Source organism: Akebia trifoliata, chromosome 3, assembly GCF_017979445.1.
Source record: "Akebia trifoliata isolate Shusen 1 chromosome 3, ASM1797944v1, whole genome shotgun sequence".
Classification (NCBI taxonomy): domain Eukaryota; kingdom Viridiplantae; phylum Streptophyta; class Magnoliopsida; order Ranunculales; family Lardizabalaceae; genus Akebia; species Akebia trifoliata.
This window is the reverse complement of record NC_141377.1, coordinates 45,747,641-45,768,983: the sequence shown is the minus strand read 5'-3', so window position 1 is coordinate 45,768,983 and position 21,343 is coordinate 45,747,641. Positions and strand designations below refer to the sequence as shown.

Sequence of the window (21,343 nt, the reverse complement as noted above, 5' to 3'; positions counted from 1 at the left end):
GTCTCACGTTATATTTTTTGAGTTATCTCATGAGACGTCTCAAACGTATCGGAAAACTCGTTCGAGACTACTCGGTATCGGAGCTGAACAAGATGAGACGCGATACCAAGTTTAAAAACCATGGATCGAGTATTATTAGGCCCTAACCGGATCCAGATTTAATGCGATCCCACCTTTATTGGTTCACGATCAAGGTCTTAACCTTTCTATTTTGGGCCGGCGGTATTAGTGGGCCAATAGCCCACAATGTATACTCTGTAACCGCTCACAGTCCCAAATCTCAATTCTCAACAATAGAAGTAGTGGCAGTTCCTTCCTACTTCATCACCTTCAAACTTGAGTCTCTTTGTTATCTCCTGACTCCTGCACCGGATGTTGTTTTCTCCACTGCACCAACAGCATCTACGTCCGTCTATCCATGGCTCCAGCTGCCTCCACACCAATCCCAATGCACTAACAACAACAACAACAAAAATTCTCCACTTCACTACCAAAACCAGAAGACACTCTAAGCCCTCCATCTCGTCCTCCGCCCACAATCACCAGCAAATCAACGGTGAGATCGAAGTAAACAATGAAAAAGTCCTCCGCAAACACAACGCCAAATCTACGGCTCTCCTCCTCCATCGCCTCTCCCAACAACAACAAGAACCAGAATCAGTTCCTGAACAACAAGAAGAATTCGAAAACGAGAAAGTAAAGTTATTGGAGTTGTCTCTTGTTAGAAGAAGAACCCCTCAATTTCCAGGCTCAATCTACTTGCAATCCGATACTGTAAATTCTACAGATTCGTCTCCTCCTCCTCCGCCTCTTCATCGACTCTTCCATGGAAGAATTGCAGATATCGACAACGATAAGATGCTAAAACAAGCTCTTGAAATACGACGTAAGGTTACATCAGAGATTTTCAAGGAATCCATGAGAGGTGCCAAGTTCAGCATCACTTATTCAACCAATTTGGTCTCTCGGTTGCCTGATTTTATCGACCACATTATGATCGAAGCTGCAGCAATGAAGCGCTTACCCGAATTCTCACACTTGACCTTCAATTCTCGGGCCAAGACTTTCATACAGAATACCAATGTCGTCCCTCTTATTCGGTAATCCTTCTTTGCCTTTTTGTAGAAATATTAAATCCCTAATTATAGTCTATATGTTGGCAATTAAAGCTTCTATTGTACAAACGTTAATGGAGAACATGATCGGTTCACTTCAGTCGACCTAACATTTTCTGATTGCAGGGAAAATGTTTTCTTAAATGTATAAATTTTGTAGAAAATGGTCTTGAGTCAATTCCTTGGAAATTGTTTGTTGGCATTTTGATTGCACAAAGGAAAATATTACAAAAGAGAGTTGTTTGGGGGGATCTGAGAGGTGTTTGAGAGAGAAAAACTAAAAATCATTTTTTGAGGTGGTTGGATAGGAGGATATTTTCCCGCCAGGAACGAAAGACCAAGGAAAGGAAGAAGAGTGCACCAAAATGCAGGTGCTGCACCAAACGCTGGTGGTTCTTTCTTGTTGTAAGTGAATGCAACAAATAGACCCATAAATAACGAATAATGAGTGAAATTGAATACTTGAAATTCAACAGAACCCTTCTTTTTTTCTTTTTCTTCTTGCGAAATAACTGAGATTAGTGAATTTTTTACCATAAAAAGAATTCTTCTCCCTTTTTTTTTTTTTTACATTTACAGAATTTCATGTTCCCTTCTTATATATTCTATAGATATAGAATAATTCAAATATAAAAAATATAGAACAGAAATCTCGATCTTGCCTATTCCTATATCTCCTGGGAACTTTTTGGGGTTTTCTAAAACAAAATTACAAAGTGAGAACCCCTTTTCTTTATCTTTATTTGGTGTAACTACTTGAGCCTGATGAGAGGAAACCCTATATCAGAAAAGATGATTAAGATAATGAAAATTATAAGTTCGCCGCGTTTTCAACAGCTCCCTGTCGTATCGAACAGAGATAGAATCAGACCCCCAAGGAAAATAATTTTTTCAGAGAATGATTTGCTTGTGAAAATACGCAACTATCCATATTCCTGCAAATTGGATATTACTGCCGCTTTTCCTATGCAAGCATACATAACCCAAGGGAAAAAGGATCATTAACACTTGGTTGTTATTATTTCATACTATTTTAACTTTGATCGATTATTTCTTTTTAGGTGGTTGAAACACAATGCATTTACTTATTCTCAAATTGGAAAGCTCATATGCATGTCGTGTGGAAATCTTGAGTTGATAAGGCGGTCGGTTGAGTGGTTGAAAAAGATTTATGTGAAAGGGGAATTTCTTGGTGTTGTGCTTGTAAAGGCTGAAGGTGTCTTGGACCGGAATACCGAAGAATTGGATGAGATAATTGAGTGTCTCGTGAGCAATGGAGTTAGGAGGGTCTGGATGGGGTATGTCGTTAGCCGGTGTCCGCAAATTTTGTCATACAATGTGGAAGAAGTGAAATCTCGTGTGAGTTTCTACTTGGATATGGGTGTGAACGAGAAGGACTTCGGCACGATGGTTTTCGATTATCCCAAGGCACTTGGATACTTCTCTCTAGAAGAGATGAATTGTAAGGTATTTTACTTATTCTTGGCTCTTAATCAATGCTTAATGCATGGTGACTTGTACTTAATTGACTTTTCTATCTTTGAGATGTAAATGAAGAGCTATGTTTAATTGGGATGTGTTTTAAGTTAGTCACCTTAGCATTTCTATAATCCTCTAGGGAAATAATTGGTGTTAATTCAGGTTACATACCTTAAGGAGTTTGGTCTAAGCAATGAAGATGTTGGGCAATTACTAGCATTTAAGCCACAACTGATGGGTTGTAGCATAGAGGAAAGATGGAAGCCTCTTGTGAAGTATCTGTATTATCTTGGGGTTCGTCGTGATGGTATGAGAAGAATACTTACATTGAAACCAATGATATTTTGTGTTGATCTAGAGACGACCATTGCGCCAAAGGTACGGAGCTGATCTTTATCTGGTTTTATAACTTATTTATTAATTGGACATTAATAATAGACTTATCACCTTGTTAATTTTAAGCTAATCCAGATTGCCTCCAGTCCTAAATTCCTTTCTCTAACTATATATATATATATATATATTCTTTTCTAAGCCGCAGAATTTTCTGTGCATATTTTATTGTGAAGGAAAGGTCTGTTCAAGACTGAACCTCACCACAATATAACAACCTGTCAAGTCTGAATTCCAATAGAGCTATGAAGTGATTTTTCACACACCTACACGTAAAATCATGGGTCTTCAATAGTAAAAAGTTTAAAAGTTTTATCTGATGACTCTACTGATGCAAGTTTTACAGTTATATTATCGATGTACTAACTTTTCGTTTCAATTGTGAAGGTGCGTTTTTTGCAGGACATAGGCATCCGGGAAGATGCCATTGGTCGTATGCTAGTCAAGTTCCCACCTTTGTTAACGTATAGCCTCTACAAGAAAATCCGCCCAGTGGTTTGTTCTCTTTTTTCTTCTTGTTCTTTTCCATATCACTTCATGTAGTGTTGGTTCTTTCAAGTTTCAACAACATATCTTGTCTTACGAATATATAGTTTGGATTTTATAGGTGTTAAAAGCTAAAAACTTTTACTAGGAAATTGGACAGAACTCAGTTTCCTGTTTTTAAGTGAGGGATTAAATGAAAGGCTAGCCAAATGTGTAAATACTGAAATTAGTGATTAGCTCATGGCAATTTATAAAAATGGAGTTTGGATCAATACTCTGAACTTGACGTCAACTCTACTAGTTCTCAGTTGATCAGCTAGTTTCTTGACCTTATTTGTGTTATTAACATTGTTAATATCACCGAATAAATAACAAGGTTGTTGGACTCTGTTGGTTGACCTTTTTTGAGTTTGGATCACCAAGACACAAATATTTAGTTTTTTTTTTTTTTTTTGAGAAGTAGAATGTATTAATAAGAGAAAGAAGAGGATTGGTCGAGATGACCAACACAATAAAGAGAGAAAAGAAGGAAAAAAACACAACCATCCCAATCCCCGATTACATAATTACAAGATTACAATCCCAATCCCATCTTCCCTCAAAAGTCTTCAAAAAAAGTATTGGAAATAGGGAAATAGTTCTTTTCTTGTTTTATTCTATGTAAGGGCATTTATGTCCATTCACTCTTTAGATAATATATATATTTGCCAAACTCTCATTATAAGGCTTGAGAATTACTTTTCTATAATTCTTCTTGGTATCAAAGCCTTCTAGAGGACGTCCCATTCTCTCCTTGGTTTCTCCTCTTAAATTTCCTTTGGGACCTTGAAGTTTCTTCTCATCTCCTTTGCTCTCTTCTCTTTTCCTCATTTTTCAAAATCCCTAGATCTTGAGACTTACTAACCTAGCCGCAGCTTCTTTAGAAAGTCTCCCCTTCGGGGGCTTTTTATCTTTGATTCATACATCCTTTATCGCATGTTGCGATAATTTTTTTCTGGGGTTCTTTCACATGTTGTCATTCTTTGTGCCCTTCAATAGGATTCTTTCTCTTACCTTCACTACTATTTGATAGGATTCTTTCTGTGACTTACGATAGCCATAGTGTGCTGTGTAAGTAAGTGCAACAACACCTTAGCAGATTCCCTTTGGATCCGTGACAGGAGAAATCACCTAGGAGGTGTTATTGACCCACAACAACAACAGATTGCCATATTTAATGACCTATGATAGTTGCAGCTTGTTGTATTAGCATCCATGACAACAACCAACCTTGTTTGGGGTCATACGACAACAACTAGCCCTGTTTGGGTACATACGACAACAACATGAGGTTTCTGGGAGACCTATGACTTCAATTAGAAGAGTTTTGGGGGCTATGTGAAGCCTTACGACAACAACAGTCAATTCCGGTGGCTTACAACAACAACAACAAATTGTTGTGTGGATACTTGCAAAATTAATATGGGGTTCTCTGAAGCCCTACGATAGCAGTAGGCCAGGTTTGGTGGTTTGCGACAGCAAAACTGGTTCTATTTGGGGGCTTGCGACAACATCACTGCTTTCTTTGGGGACCTATGACAACAATAAACTAGGTTTGAATGCCTAGGATCAGCTTTTTAGTAGCTACTTGTACTATTGTTATTTTGGGGGTGTGTTTGGTACCTCGTGGTTTATTCTTTCTTTGATTGAGAGTATAAGAGATCTCCCTTTAAACAAAAGTTTCTCCCTTCTTGTTCGTAGTAAGCAATGACATCGCATCAAGAAACCAAGGACTCCAACACCATTCTTGGAGCAAATTTCTCATCCTAAAGAATCACCAATGCTTTATTAGATGGTCGAAATTTTCAGTCATGGTCTCGATTTGTTCAGCTTTATTTAGGTAGTAGAGGAAAATTTGGATGACTTTCGGACACCATTAATAAGTCATCCCTTACTGATCCCAAAATTGAGCAATGGGAGATCGATAACTGCATCATTCTTGGATGGCTTTTTAACTCCATGGAGCAGCTCATCTACACTATGTTCATGTATCATGAGACTGTCTTATCTTTGTGGTTAACCTTCACTCAGGCAAGGATTTTGGACATTTGCCCCAGTAGCTAAATTTTCTACTGTCCGCCTCTTATCTCTTTAGCTTTTTGTCATTCCTGACCTCTTCACCAGCTTGATGTGAAGAATGCTTTTCTGAATGGTGATCCGATTGAGATTATCTATATGGACCCTCCTTGTCACGCCCCAAAAACTCAACCCGAATCCTCATGATTCCCAAGTTGAATCCCGAGGCATGATATAAAACCCATATCATGATAATCAATTCATAAACGTAAATGGCAAATAATATAACTATATGTCATACCTGATCATTGCTCAACAGAACAGACACGTATCCTCAAACATCAGAAACACTTGTCATATATACATAAAACAGTAATGACATACTTTAGTGTTCATAATTACATAACCAAAAACGATAGCTAAAGACTTAAACCTAACTCTAGTTTAAGACTTATAACTAGTAATACCCATGCTCCACTCCTGGAAGCTTGGACTGATCATCTATAAGGCCCTGGCACTGAGCCTCCTCGGAAGGATCACCTAAACCAGGTGCGCCTGAAATTTGATGTCGTAGGGGTGAGTAACAGGGGAGTTACCCAATAGGGGAATCTTACAATTCTAAATAACAGCATCCTATATGCAGTTTAAACATTCTAAGAATTCATAAATCATGCATATTTAATATTCAACACAATTAAAAATAATTGAACTCCGATGTCATAAAACTTAGTAGGAAATTAAAACACTTAAAAATCTGAAGAAAACAATTGTTCATAATATAACATCAAATAATAGAGTACTATAATAGAGAGTTGAGGGTCACGACTGATGTGAACATCTCAGTCAAAATACGATTATTCCAATACTTCACCAGTGTGGAACCCCACCGTTAGTTCCTGATTCTATGGCCAGCCTCTGCCACAATTTGGGTAACTGTTTTCCGGCTCAGGTTGGCCGTTGACCAAGGCCTTAAGAAACGGGCCAAATCAAGTAGGTCATTCTTTCTTGACTACTCTAGACTATTAATGATCATTAACTAGCCATCTTCATCTATGCCAATCTGGCGTGCATGTGATCCTCGATATTCTCTATCAATCATACAACTATCTACATCTTGTTCTCTATTAAAGATAGAAAAGAAACTCCCGGATTCCTGTTGTGATGTTGTGTTCTTATGCATCCCATAATACATAAGAACTCAAACAACGCAACTGTTATCCTAGAATAACACGTCATTCCGGAAATATCACAACATGTTATTCTTTATAGGTTTTCACAATCTCTTTAATAAATCACTAAAATACTACATATAAGTATTTATTTTCTTTTCAAAATGTAATGAAAAATAAAACATACACGTGTTTTAAATACCCAGTCCACTCTTAAATGTACAGTCTTATCTCTCTTTTCTTTTTCTTTCTTTCGTGTCTTACACAACCCTTAGTCGAAGCATTTCACTCATTCGTGTCTTACACAGTCTATGACTGAAGCATCACTTCATATTTTCTCTCCTTTTCGTGTCTTATACGGCATACGCCGAAGCATCTCACTAACTGGGTATTTTAAAAGCACGACATTCAATTGAGAACTCGTTCTCATATTCATTTTAATAAATTACTTTTCTACCCAACTTTTAATTAGAAACATTTCTTGGAAATCCATCACTAAAATGATTAAAGTAAACTGTCCACCAGTTTAACTTATTCAAAAATCATGTATGTTTATAACAATGTGAACAAAATATGTATTGTGTAAAAAAAAAAACAGCAACTTATATAGTTGCTGTATTTTCTTTTTGACAAGTACAAAATACGTATAAAATACGTATTAAGTACTTATAAAATACGTATAAATTAACAAATATTTTTAAGCATGAAACTAAAGTAAACATAGTAATATATTATATAAAAAACAGCAACTTTAAAGCTGCTGTATTTTATTTTCAATACGTATAAATACGTATAACGTACGTATAAACACGTATAACGTACGTATAAAGCAACCATTTTTTTTTTTATATTCTATCCAACAATCATGGTGTCAATTTAATACAAAAATAGCAACTTTCATAGTTGCTGTATTTTGTTTTTAGTATATATAATTACGTATAAACATGTATAAATCAATTACAACATGTAATAATTCATTTTAAACAAAATACCATATACCAGCATGCTTTAAAATCATAAAAACAATAATATAAATATGTATAAATAATATGCATATTGTTAAAAATTTACAAAACAATTTTAACTTTAAAATTTCTAATCAAAATTATTTTTAAAACAACACAAATCCAATTTTTACAACTAGAAAATCAGCAATATACATATATATATATACATACATATATTTTACTAAAACCATTATAAATAGTTGTAAGGGCCTACCTTATTTCTTTTCCTTTCCTTCTTTTCTTTCTCTTCTTTCTTTCTTTCTCTTCCTTCTTTTCTTCTTACTTTTCTCTTCTTGTCTTTGTGTAAAGAAAATGAAACAACAATTAAAAAATCAGCTAATATCTCTATTTGATATTTTTTTTAAAAATATCTAGATATTTTAAATATCTAGATATTACAAAATTCTAATTCTTTTAGAATTTCTTACAAATATCTTAGTTAATTTGACTTAGTCAAAGTTGTTTGACTAGTCAACAATAATTGACTTGACTTGACTTGAGTCAATCATAGTTGACTTGACTTGAGTCAACCTTAGTTGACTTAGTCAACATTTTTTTTTTTTTTTTTTTTTTTTTTCTAAACACTACACTCCTCTTGGATTTCATCTTCATGGGGAGTATTCTGGGAAAGTATGTTGTTTGCTCAAATCTCTATATGGCTTGAAGCAATCTCCGCGAGTTTGGTTTCAACGTTTTTATCTATGGGATTTTTCATATGCCACTCAGATCATACTTATTTTGTTCGTCGAGGAGTGGATGGCCGTTGCACCATTGTTTTGGTTTATGTGAATGATATTATAGTAACAGGAGATGATACATAGTGGATTGATAGGGTAAAGATATTATTGGGTCGAACTTTTGAGGTTAAGGACTTGGATTAGGGGTGTCAATTAGTACCCATTTATCTGAAATCGAACTGAAAACCCCACTTTTGGTCCCCTTTTTATTGGAACCGATTAGAGTCGGGTCTACCGAACGATAGGAACCGGAACCATTAGGTTCTATCTGATGGGTACCCGGAACCGACTTATTTTGTCATTTATTTTTACATTATACACGATTTAAGGTAATCGTATATTTTAAAATTAACATATATGATATAAAGTTTTCAAATTTCATATAAACTAAATATTTGGGCTTAACATAAGTCATCTCTTTTTAAATTTCTTACTTGTAAAGGAAATAAATTTTAATATTTGAAAATAAAAGTCATTAAATCATTATTTTAGTGGAACAAATTATTATTAAGTTGATACTTTACAAATAATATGTTAGTTTTTAGAAGGAATTTTTTTTGTAATGATGTTGAAATAATTTTTCTCATCGATTCTTGAGAATCGGAAACAACGGGTACCTGTGATTTTTGATGGTTTCGGTTCTGGTTCCACTTATTTTAAAATCGGAACCGGAACTGACTCATTGACACCCCTAATTTGGATCCCTCAAGTACTTCTGGAGGATACAAGTGACCCATTTTCGTTGTGGTATTTCTCTATCTCAGCGCAAATACACATTGAATCTTCTTTAGGATATTAGTATGCTTAGTTGTTGTCCTACTTCCTCTCCTATGGATTAGAATCATCGCTTCCATGTCGAAGCGGGTGATCTATTATCTGATCATTCTTCTTGTCAGAGACTCGTAAACCACCTCATTTATCTAACATGAGATCAAATTTGACCTTCGTGGTTAGTGTGGTCAGTCAGTTCACGCATGCCCCGCGCATCTCTCATCTTGATGTTGTTTATCGTATTCTTCGGTACTTGAAGTCTCGCCCTGGTCTTGGGCTTTTCTACTCTTCCACTACTCAATCACATTTGTCGTGCTTCACTGATGTTGATTATGCTGGCTCTCTTACAGATAGGAGATCTACCTCTGGTTTTTGTACTTTCCATGGTGGTAACTTACTCTCGTGGAAAAGTAAGAAACAGAGTGTGGTTTCTTGATCCTTTACTGAAGCTGAATATCGTACCATGGCTCTTGACGGTTGTGAGCTTATTTGGCTTAGATCCTTGTTGATGAAGTTAGGTTTTTCGGTTTCTGGTTCTTCTACTTTGTTTTGTGATAACAAGTATGCCATCATGCTTGTTTCTAACTCAGTTCTTCACAGAAGAACCAAACATATAGAGTTTGATGTTCACTTTCTCAAGGAGAAAGTTCGATCTGGTGCTCTTCAGACAGTCTTTGTATCCTCTTCAAAACAATTTGCTGATATGCTTACAAAGTCTGTTGGTCCTTCTGTTACCAAGTCTCATCTTGTCAAGTTAGGCTTAATTGATATATTTGCCCCAGCTTGAGAGGAAGTATTGGAAATAGGAAAATAGTAGTTTTTTTCTATATAAGGACATTTATGTCCATTCACTCTTTAGATAATATATATATATCTGCCAAGTTCTCATTATTAGACTTGAGAATTACTTTTCTATAATTCTTCTAAAAGTACCCCTAAGCTCCTTCAAAAATTCTACCCTAACAAATAGCAAACGGTGTTAATCTCCATAGGATTCTCTTGGACAAAGAGCAACCACACCCCCATTGTAACCAAGAGTGCATTAAGGCCTGCATAGATCTTGGAAAACACCCACACACCGAAAAAATTAAGACCACGTATATTGGATACGAATTGTTCTCTTGGATGTGGACTGGTCTCTGTCTCCATTTATTTTACACGAATGTGTTTTCTGCCTTCTCTTTCTTTAAGAAACAACACTCGTGGGTGGCATCATCATAGCAATGAATAGCTCTGGCTAGAAACTTATTGATTACCATTATGGTGTAAGAGTTTTGGATCCATCACGTATATGTTATCAAACAAAGGTAATTAATATAGTTAGGCCTATATTACCCTATCAAAAAAAAGAAGAAAAGACAAGCCTCTGTAAGGTTATTTTATTAAATTATCAATCATGAATTGAATCTCATTATATGCATCTAATTCAACAAAAGAAAGAGTAATCACTAGAAGACTCCATGGTGATAATCCCAAAAAAGATAAGGAGACACCAATTAACAACGGTACTATATATAACTACAAGGATTGGAACTGCCTCCACATTGACCTGGAACAATATAATAACTGAAAAGAATAAATTAGTCTTAGTTAGATTTTAAGAGTAGGGCTATTACGAATGTCTTGTAGTATGAAAGATGAGTCTTGTGTGGTTATTTAATAGCTGACTGCGTATAATTTCCGTACCACAGTTATTCTTTTATCAGTGATCTTCCCTAGTTCTTTGTGTCCATGTGCTGAAATCGGTAGGCTAATGTGGATTTTTTTGCATCATTAGATATCTAGATGGTTCCCAACAATTGATAACTACTTGAGACACTGTATCCTGTACCTTGCATCTAGCAGATTAGTATCTATTGCTTCTCATGTTCTAACTTATCCCTAACGGCTTATATTAAATAGGTCATTTTCTTGATGACAAAAGCTGGAGTCTCCCAGAGGGACATTGGGAAGGTGATAGCTTTGGGGCCAGAGCTTTTGGGGTGCCACATCGTACATAAGCTGGACGTTAATGTTAAGTACTTTCTATCTTTGGGCATCTCTCTTAGACTCGTGGGTGAGATGATCGCGGATTTTCCTATGTTGCTGAGATACAGTCAGGATGTTCTGCGTCCCAAGTACCGTTACTTGCGAAGAACCATGGTCTGCCCATTGAGGGATCTCATTGAGTTCCCCAGGTAAACATCTCCCAGATCTTTCTTTTCACATGTTTGACAATTGGGAGTAATCTTTATTCTTCTGCTTGAACTTAATTGAGTTCAAACATTTTACACTATTGGGTAAGACTTGGGGGAAAAAAGAAGCTGCTTGCATCTGCTCACCTCCCCCACTCTCTCTCTCTAGCAAGGTTTGAACTTCACGCGGTGGGAAGGCCCTTTTCTAATGTGTTGCCTACAAATATTAAATTGTATATCTTATCATAAGGCACCTGCATTGTGTTAGAATGCTGGTTGCATTGATGTTTATGGTTCATGGGGGCTACATGGCAACAAAAGCCAACCATCCAACTGAATCAATACAACAACAAAGTGTTTTTTCAAAGATATGGGGTCGGCTAAAGGAATCCTGTTCTACCATTCCACTCCAAAGCCAAATCTTCTGTTATTTGAAAAGTGGGTTTTCTTTTGGGTTAGGGCTCATAAAGATTAAGCAAGAGGACCAAGATTGAGGTGGGTTTAAATAATATATTTTGTAGCCAGCATTTATCTTGTTTTAAATTACATTAATATTTGAAAACTTATGAGAGTGTTGAAACTCAATTCAATATTATTGAACCCAAATAGGCATGGAAGAAGACATTGACGATGGATCTGGTGGTGGTGATGATCAGTGTTGTCAAATGCGGTCGCATATTCGCGTATGCTATTTTCAAAGTGAAAATCGCATATGCTACAGTTGCATATCCCAAATTATGCTATCTACCAATATGTGATGGCATTTTTTTTTTTTTCTTGCAGCTTATACCACCGCATATGCAATGTGTGATATGTGAACAACATGTGTTGGTCGCACATGGTCGCATATGCTATTTAACAACATTGGTGATTATGAAACATGCTTCTTTCCCATGTGTGAGAAGTACGGTTCTTTTTGCCTATGGCGGGGGAGTAGATTAGGTGGTAAACATGTGGACCCTTTGTGACAAGCATCTCATCTATGTCGTGTAAGATAACCCCAAGTGACGAATTTTCATCTCTTTTATACATGGGAGTTGGGAGAAATTTATATTTCAGAAAAAAAAAAAAAAAAAAAAAGAGTTTGGGGAAATTTGTAAGAAAGATATAATAAATGGATATCTTGTTGGACAGTTCAAATGTGCAGTTTTTTTGTCTAAACTGTAGAGACTTGTCATGCCTTGGAGTGAGTCTCTACATTCTCAACCTGATAAACAGTTGACCTGAATTTGAAATATTTGGACCATTCAATTACACCATTACTTTGGTGAGTTTTTCAAATGCATCAAAATGATCTGATTTTTGATGACTATGATGATCATTATGGCGAGGACAACATCATGTATTGTTGGATTGCCGAACATGATCCCCACATGGAACCCACCGCATCTCTCTCTCTCTCTCTCTCTCTCTCTCTCTCTCTCTCTCTCTCTCTCTCTCTCTCTCTCTCTCTCTCTCTCGTGTGTGTCGGTTACTTGTTTATTTTGAGGCTGATCAGAAGGAAAATATTTGCAGATTTTTCAGCTATTCCCTTGAAGGTAGAATTATTCCAAGGCACAAGGTTCTGGTTGAAAACCGGGTAAATTTTAAACTGCGGTATATGTTGGCAAGCTCTGATGAAGAATTTGATCGGAGGGTAGAGGCTGCAGTTGAAAGGCGCAGAAGATTTGAATCCGGTCTTATGAATGATCAACCTCCTGATTCTCAAGTAACTAGTAATTCCATAGAGAGGTCTCAAATTGATCATTTAACAGAAGAGAATTTCCAAGGGTCCCCATCTTTGTTAGAATCTCCCTTGTTAGAGAGCATACATGATAATACTGACCCTCATAGGGAGTAAATTAAGTTTTGAGCTCATGGTCCCATTCTGTAAAGCAAATGCTTGTAATTTTGAATATTTATGTATTAAAATGCCACGAGTATCATGACGAATGAGCTATCTTTATAAATTGACATCAACTATGAAAATTAGTGGCCTCGTTTCACCAAATTAGTAGATCACTAGAAGCCCCCCTTTGCAAACATCTTCAAGTTCAAACCAAGCTGAAACTGAGTCGGGCTGGAAAACTTTCGAAGCTTCCTTCTGACAAATAACAAGCCATTGTTCTTTAACAGCATGAAGACTTAATTACCCAAATCTTACACCTCTTTGCTTCGATCGCATCAAGTTGACTGTATTTATAAGTCCTCACTATTAAGTACCATAAAAAGATTCCTGGCCTGGCTTTCTTTCCTTCACAGTTCGCATGCCTTAGCAACTACTTCATGAATTAGATATGAACTTCATGTCTTCTGCCTTGAGCAGAGTAGTTCATACAAAAATAAATCCAATCATCGTACTAACCATTTTTCGTTCCACTTTAAGTTGGCTTTCACGACATTGGAGAAGTAAGACTTGGTCTCCAAACTTTACCCTATTATTACGCATTAGGAAACTTCCGTGAGGTTGTGACGGTAGGGAGTAGTCCCATCTCAAAAGGGCGTGGGAAACCCAGTATTATTGAGGAAAAAAAAGCACTTCACGCTAATTAATACATGAGTGGTCTAGCATTCAAGAAGGGATGCATATCAAGCCACCTTAGCAAGCGAATCCCACAGCTAGGGGTAGTGCTCCCACTCCCAAACCTTTACAAGCTAAGAATTTTTTAGCTCGGTGCTCCCGTCATTGCACCTGTTCCGTGCTCTACTCGGTAAGAGAGACACTCTAAAAGACTCTAAACCCAGGAGTGATTCTTCAGTATGCAATGAAAAAGAAGAAAACCATTAAAATCCCTGTAAACTAAACTATTTACAGATCCTTCTTTCAAATGAGAGCTAGATACTCTCCTTCCTGTATTCAATAAACAGTAGGGATAGAATTGTTCTTATCAAGGCAGCTAATTCAAAATACATGAGTTGCTTATAATATAAAAAAACCATAATACTTGAGTTTTGAAGCTTTATTTACCTGTCAATTGATTAAAAAAAATACGGTATAAAATAAAGGGAGAAAAAGGAAACAAAAACCTTTAATTATGTTTTATTATCTTCAAAATCCAGCAATAAAAACACTGGGAAATCCTGAGAGACTGATTCAACATCTCTACAAAAGTTAATAATACCCACAATTCCAGAACTAGTTTTTAGCTCAGCTCACAAGAATTGTATCTAATGTCCAACTCTTAAGTGTCAAACTGGGCAATGAGAACTAAGTACACTTCTCAAGTTTAGGGTCAGCTGTGTTAACATAGACAGGGTGAAGCACATGGCCATCCTTGGGCTCAATGTGCACCCACTTGCGGCCACTCAGCTTGTGCCGCTCAAATTTTACGCAACCTTCTTTCAAAGCATAGAGGGTGTGATCCTTCCCTATTCCAACATAGTTGCCTGGATGGAAACGGGTGCCGCGTTGCCGAACTATGATGTTTCCAGGTATCACTCTCTGCATGGTAAATTGTAATTGACACTGAATATTAAAGGTCAAGTAGAAAGGATGGATAAGTTAAGTGGAAGACCCGTTAATACCAAAAGATAAACCTACCTCGCCACCGAATTTCTTCACTCCCAAATTCTTTGGTTTTGAGTCTCGACCGTTCTTTGTGGATCCTGCTGTCTTTTTTGTGGCCCAACGCCTGATCACCAGGCTCAATCCTCCTTCAGCTGCATTCAAATTTCTGTAAGGTCAAGCACCATTGAACCACCAGTATTTAAAACCATAGTAAAATCCCACAAACAATAACCCAACATAGCAATAGGGATTTTACCACTAAGACCACTGTACACAGGAACATTTGTAACAAGTTCTCTGAGATTCACTCCTCTGCATAGCTTTGTGACAATATTCATCATGTTCATCAACAGATTAAAAAAACCTGGAAAGAATCCAATTTGGAGAGAGATTGTGTTAGGAGAATCTTGTTAAAACATGTACACTTTCAACTCAGAAAATTTGGCAGGCTGAGACACAATTTAAGATGTTTTATAAAACAGTCATAAGACCGACACTACGCTATGGTGATCAACAAGCAAAATGTTAATATACAGAGTGTAGCATGAAGAATATGTGATGAATTCAAATTCCCAGATAATTTACATCTCTGCTGAGATTCTATTAAATAGATAAAGATTACATGGAGCAGTTACACAACCGTATAACTATACCCTAACTACATATTCTAATCCTAACTCCTAAGATAAATCTAATACTCAAGTATAGCAAAGCTGAAGATGTTGAGAAGATTAGTGGAAAGAATAAGAAATATAAAATCTGAAATGAACACATTGTGAAATTATGGTAGTAGCCTCAATAGGCAATAAACTAATAGAAAGTCAATTGAAATGATTTTGTTATGTGCAATAAAAGCCAAGTAAAACCCAATTAGAAGAGGAGTACATGTTTAAGATTCCAAAATAGTAAAAGAAAGACCCAAAACAACGTGGATCAAGGTAGTGAGAGTGAATATGACTTAAGAGAGCACACTTGCAACAACAGAAGTCACAAATTTAAACAAAATGCAATGGAGGAATAAGATTCATTTAGCCAACCCCAAATTTTGTGGATAAGGATGATCCTGGTGGTGATGATATGATTTAAGTTAGCTCGTTATTATGGTAATGACCACACAGGGCTATGTTATACATAATATAACACCTTATTCTATAACATCCTCTTTCTCTTTCTTTTTCCCCAACTAATGGCTATTATTTAACAATAAAATACTCATTCACATAACATTTCCAAGAATAACAAGTATTATACTTTTATATAATGACTTTCTTCAACAAAAAAAAAAAACATATTATCTTGATTTTTGAATTATTTAATTTCAGAGCATCAACTTAAAATTTTTAACATAAAATGCATAACCAACTTAAACAAATAATAACAGTTGTAAGGCCGTTACAACACTATTATATTGATTGTTACGGCCAATTATCACTTGTAGTACAAATTTATAGCACCACAAAATAATTTGAACGAAACACAAGCGATGACTAAAGCACGGTAAATAACATTACAAATGGCCATAATTCATCATTAGTTACTATTATTTTCACAAGATCTTCACAACTCTAGGCTTAGCCAGTTGGATCTAATCGAATTTTTTTTTTTTTTTTTTGGGATATTTTAAAGAATTTTAATTTTTATTATTTAATATAAAGGTAAGATTTGTTAAGGTAACATCTATTAAACAAGTTTTAGCAGGAAAACTGATTAATTTTGATATCTAAATTATAAGGCCAATATGGATGTTGAATCAGTTTGAACCACGTTGGGAGGGATTGATTTGGATTTGTTAGCTTATATTTATAAAAAAAAAATAAAATAAAATAAAACAGCTTTATGTTGGTTCAAATTAGGTTAATAATAAGTTCCTTCCCAACCACACCCTCTCCTCCTGATTCAAAGACTTGAATTCTAAATTATCCGGTCGCAGTCTTATGGGAAAAAAAAAAAATTGATTTCTTGGGGTTAGATCACTCCCAATTGTTGCCCCCTTTGTATGAGGTTAGGGGAATTTGTTGATCATATTTTAATTCATTGCTCCTTTTTATATATTATTTGATCAACTTTCCTTGATTTATTTTGTATTAATTGGGTCTCTCCTCATAAGTTCTCCTCGTTGTTAAATGAGTGGACCAGTAATGCTTTCCACACCAGAAAACGGCTCCTGTGGGCTATGCTTCCATCGACTATTGCTTGGGGGGTTTGGAACGAGAGAAATAATAGGGTGCTCAACAGTAAGACTAGTAGCTCTCATGCACGTTTCTTGGAGATCTTGGGCCTTTTATACCTTTGGTCCAAGCAGAACATAGAATTCGTGGGGATTACTTTTGATGATTTTGTTTTTAGATGGAATTCTGTTTGTAATCACGGATGCTGTAGTTTTCCTTTTCTTTGTTGCTCTTTATGAGGCTTTCTGGCCTCCTTGTATCTTGTTTTCCCTCCTTTTCAATATATTATACTTTTAAAAATAATAATTTTAATAATAAGTTCCTTTAGAGACTTGCAATTGGAATAGACACACAAGTAAACCATAAACCAAATTAATGCCCTTGAAATACAATCTGGAAAATAATAAATTTATTAATCAAAACCCTAGATAGTCAAGAACCCAAGCAGAACACACACATATAAAAAGAGCATGAAAAGATAAAGAAAGAAACTAATTTAGACCAGTTTTAACCACTTTTGATTCATGTTCGACATTGAAAATGCTTGCTCCGCTTTGAAAACCCTAACCTTAATTCACAATTAGAAAACCCTAACCCTAATTCACAATTTTGTTGCTAACATAACAAAGGATAAGACTTACCTGAGAGAGAGAGAGAGAGAGAGAGTCTTTTTCTTTTTCGCCTGTAGTAGTAACCGGACCTATCTTTGTGGCTTCAACATCAAGGCCACCTAACCCTTGTTTTCTTAAGTGAGCTAGGCAGGAAATGAAAGAAATCAAAGATTGAGATGTACCTATAGATCGTTGATTGGCCATCTTAATCGACGGTGGTTAGTCGGATATTGATGATCGGCAACGTAATCTTAGTGATGAAAAAGGATGAGAAACACTTTGATTGGTTTTGTTATAAAATCTAAGGGCCTATGTGGATACATAAGCCAGAAATACTTAAAACATAAGTACTCCCAAAAGTATTTTTTGAAGGTTGTCTGAAGTAACTGAATACGTGTTGTACGTTTGGATGCAGGATTTGAGAAGCACTGCCAGAAGTACTTCTCATAGAGTTTTGTGTTTGGAAACTATTCTGGACTCTGTTAAAATGACCAAAATGCCCTTATATGTAATAATTACTATTTTTAACATTATAACTCAACAACTTATGCTCAAAAAAAGTACCTGTTACTGTTTTTATTAAATAAAAACATTATAACATCATTTTAAACTCAAAATATACTTATTTTTATTTTTTTTTAAATTCGACAAAACCTCCCCTAAATATTGGAAATATGAAATAAAACCTGTATAAAAACATGATAGCTATCATATAATAAAACTTGTATCATATATAAAATCATATGTAATAATCACACCAACATATGTAAAATTAAAAGAAAACATTCATAAACAAAATATACATATGATCGTCATATCAATAAACAAACTACAATAGAAATTATAATTGCAAGAAAGAAAAAAACCTTTTAATGGGTTAATTTAGAGATTTTTATTTTTTTATTTTTTTTAATCCTAACCGTGGGATTGATGGGTTTTGGGGTGAATGGGTTTTTGAAGATGAGGTTGTCGAGGACAATGGGTACAACCATAAAGAAAATTGTTGTATACCTACGGATTGTAAGGGGTATGTGTTATTGTTGTATACACGGGTTATAGCATTTACACATGCTCAGACCTCCCATCTTACTTGTTTAAGTTGCCATTGTAAGGGCATGCAATAATTGTTTCGATGATGTCGATCAATTCCAATGACTCATGGATGTAGTAAGTGTGTATAAATCATGTAAAATATGTTTGCCTTCGTGACTTATGTTGTTTTCTTTTATCTTTTAGTGTCAATTGGTTTGTTGGGGAAATATTTTCATGATTTTTTTTTTCTTGAGAAATTAATGTTTAAGAAAATGAATTTTTTTTTTCAAGAGAATGGAGTATATCTTTGTTTGAATGCACAAGGGAAATGGGCAGAATTCACCAAAGCGTTTTTTGTTGGCAATGGAAAATGAATAGAGAAAACTTCTAGTGTTGTACAATCATGGATCCATGCAGTGAATGTGAACAGGTTTGATGAATGGTTTAGATCTATTATGAGGTCAATAATTTGTTATCTATCTAATAACAGTGGGTCTATTTGCACACACCGAAATGGCTTATTTCACCCCACTTGCTTAGGTACCCGTCTTAACTTTAAAATATACCTTTGCACGCACCTAATAAATCACTATTAGTTATTGCACACCCCTAAAGGCACATAATCATTTCTAAATTTCTTCTTCTTCTTTACATCTTGAAAGATTTTAATGAAGGTTTTAAGTTTTGAACTTACTTGTTTTTCTTTCCTTAACACTTCCAATTGAGTCGAAGGCGTTCGTTCATTCACATGAGAAAGTTTTGTTCAATGGTACCTACCTACCAAATTGGTTTTACAATGTAAGGCTGACAATATACCATAAAAATCAGATATTCGAGCCAATCTGAACTGAAAAAACAGGATTTGGATTTAGAATTTGGATTTTTGGATTGGATTTGGATTAAATTTTATAGATCTGGTATAATCTAAACAGAAACCGAGTTGGGATTTGAAAACAAAAAAAACAAAAAAATTTAATCTACCCATTGTCCTCGGCAACCTCATCTTCAAAAACCCATCAATCCCACGGTTAGGATTAAAAAAATAAAAAATAAAATTCCCTAAACAAAAGCCTTTTGTTTAGTACAATACCAAATGAATGTTCACGAGCTTCAGTTACTTTCTTGTGTACAATGCATAACATGCAAACACAAACAGTGCTAGAAATGCATGGTATGTGTCTCATGAAAATAAAAACGTACTCACTCAGGCAAATTACAAGGCACAGTGTGAGTATCATTTAGAACTAAAAAGTGGGTATCTCATCTACAAAATGTTAAATAGCCAAGATTCAAATCACTCAAAATAGATGTTTGCATTTCAGCTTTAAAACCAAAACCCTTGCTGAAATTCCCAAAGGAGACTTCAGATTGACTCAACTCAACCAAAAATTAAATAAATAAATAAATAAGTAAATTCAATCTCATCCATGAGCAAGCAATGTTCAACCACTCTAATTAGTTACATAACATACCAGCTCAAACATGCAAGTAATGAACTACAACTCAAAATATTAAAAAAAAAAACACTTTACAAGAAAACAAAACAAACCCTAAATGCTCATTGAGCTATCTGCATGCATTACGTAGCAGAAATAGGGAGATTTCCATCAACAAGAAGGGATTGGAAATCAAAGAAACCAGATCAATGAATCTGATTCCAAGCTAAACCCCAAACCAAAAACTATAAAACACAAATCCTTAAAACTGTTCAAGAATGGTTAGAGAATCAGTTATAGAAGAAATACCCAATTGATAGATACAAAATTGGACTCAATTAATTGAAGAACAGATAGAATTCAAGATCTTTCAACTTTTTACAAAACAGATTTGAAGGGAAGTGATAGAGAATTTCAAAGAGGAAATAAAAAAACAAAAAGATAAGAAAAAGAACTCTTACAAAAAGAAAGTTCAGACGAGGGTTACCTCTCTCTGTCGAGGTTCAGTCGAGGGTTCTGTCTAGGGTATCAAAGATCAGAGAGATCTCGCCACTGTTGAGGGTTCTCGAGGTTCCTTGAAGGTTTCCGTTGATGGACCACTAGCTACCGTAGTCGCCCGAGGGAGAAGACCTGTCGGAGGGAGAGAGATCACTCTCGAAGGCTCTATCGAGGGTTCTGTCGAACGAGAAGGTTCCGTTGAGGGTTTACGTTGATGGAGAACTAGCCACCGTAGTCGCCCGAGGGAGAAGACACCGTCGGAGGGAGAGAGATTACTCTCGAGGACTCTATCGAGGGTTCTGTCGAACGAGAGTCTCCCCTCTGTTTCGCGTGTGAGAAGATGGAGTCTCTTCGATCTATTTGTGTTCGTACGGATAGGGTAAAAAAAACCGATAAAAATTGGGTTTAATATTGGAATCGCACGAAATTTTTTTTTTAAGGAACAAGCTCTCTCCGCAAAAAGAAATGAGTTTCTCTTCCCTTCTCTCTCTAAATCCAAACCAAACAGAGCGTAAAAGTATTATTTTGACTCTTTTCAAAAATTACTCTTTTAAAATATTGAATGTCTAAATAATAAAAAATTATCTTTTTAAAACATTAAATGTCCAAACGATAAAGTGAATGCCTCTGACTCTTTAGAGTCAGAAACACTTAGAAAAATCAATCCAAAGAAACCCCAAGATATGAAGAATCTTAAAAACCTAAGTGAATGACTAGAACAAAAT

General features: G+C 35.5%; 2 protein-coding genes across 2 annotated transcripts; one reads left to right on the top strand and one right to left on the bottom strand.

Moving 5' to 3' along the window:
* The first annotated feature begins 261 nt into the window (after positions 1 to 261).
* On the top strand, positions 262 to 13,318 carry EMB2219 (Mitochondrial transcription termination factor family protein). Its single transcript, XM_086435863.1, has 6 exons — positions 262 to 1,100; positions 2,177 to 2,582; positions 2,757 to 2,972; positions 3,375 to 3,482; positions 11,115 to 11,389; positions 12,902 to 13,318. The coding sequence occupies exons 1-6, from the start codon at positions 373 to 375 to the stop codon at positions 13,224 to 13,226; spliced, it is 2,058 nt and encodes a 685-aa protein (XP_086291989.1). The 5' UTR covers positions 262 to 372; the 3' UTR covers positions 13,227 to 13,318.
* Positions 13,319 to 14,381: 1,063 nt separating this feature from the next.
* On the bottom strand, positions 14,382 to 21,091 carry LOC147407345 (uncharacterized). The gene is made up of 4 exons (XM_086435865.1): positions 20,608 to 21,091; positions 15,130 to 15,237; positions 14,907 to 15,025; positions 14,382 to 14,807 (listed from the first exon to the last, which is right to left on the bottom strand). The coding sequence occupies exons 2-4, from the start codon at positions 15,218 to 15,220 to the stop codon at positions 14,574 to 14,576; spliced, it is 444 nt and encodes a 147-aa protein (XP_086291991.1). The 5' UTR covers positions 15,221 to 15,237; positions 20,608 to 21,091; the 3' UTR covers positions 14,382 to 14,573.
* Between the last annotated feature and the right edge of the window lie 252 nt (positions 21,092 to 21,343).

Bases quoted from the DNA above. Each gene is read 5' to 3' on its own strand.
- LOC147407345 (XM_086435865.1), bottom strand. From the start codon at position 15,220: ATGAACATGATGAATATTGTCACAAAGCTATGCAGAGGAGTGAATCTC. The intron at 15,026-15,129 runs GTAAAATCCCTA...ATTTGAATGCAG, and splicing joins TGTGTACAGTGGTCTTAGTG to CTGAAGGAGGATTGAGCCTG. The intron at 14,808-14,906 runs GTAGGTTTATCT...TTTACCATGCAG, and splicing joins TGAAGAAATTCGGTGGCGAG to AGAGTGATACCTGGAAACAT.
- EMB2219 (XM_086435863.1), top strand. From the start codon at position 373: ATGTTGTTTTCTCCACTGCACCAACAGCATCTACGTCCGTCTATCCAT. The intron at 3,483-11,114 runs GTTTGTTCTCTT...TATATTAAATAG, and splicing joins ACAAGAAAATCCGCCCAGTG to GTCATTTTCTTGATGACAAA. The intron at 11,390-12,901 runs GTAAACATCTCC...AAATATTTGCAG, and splicing joins GATCTCATTGAGTTCCCCAG to ATTTTTCAGCTATTCCCTTG.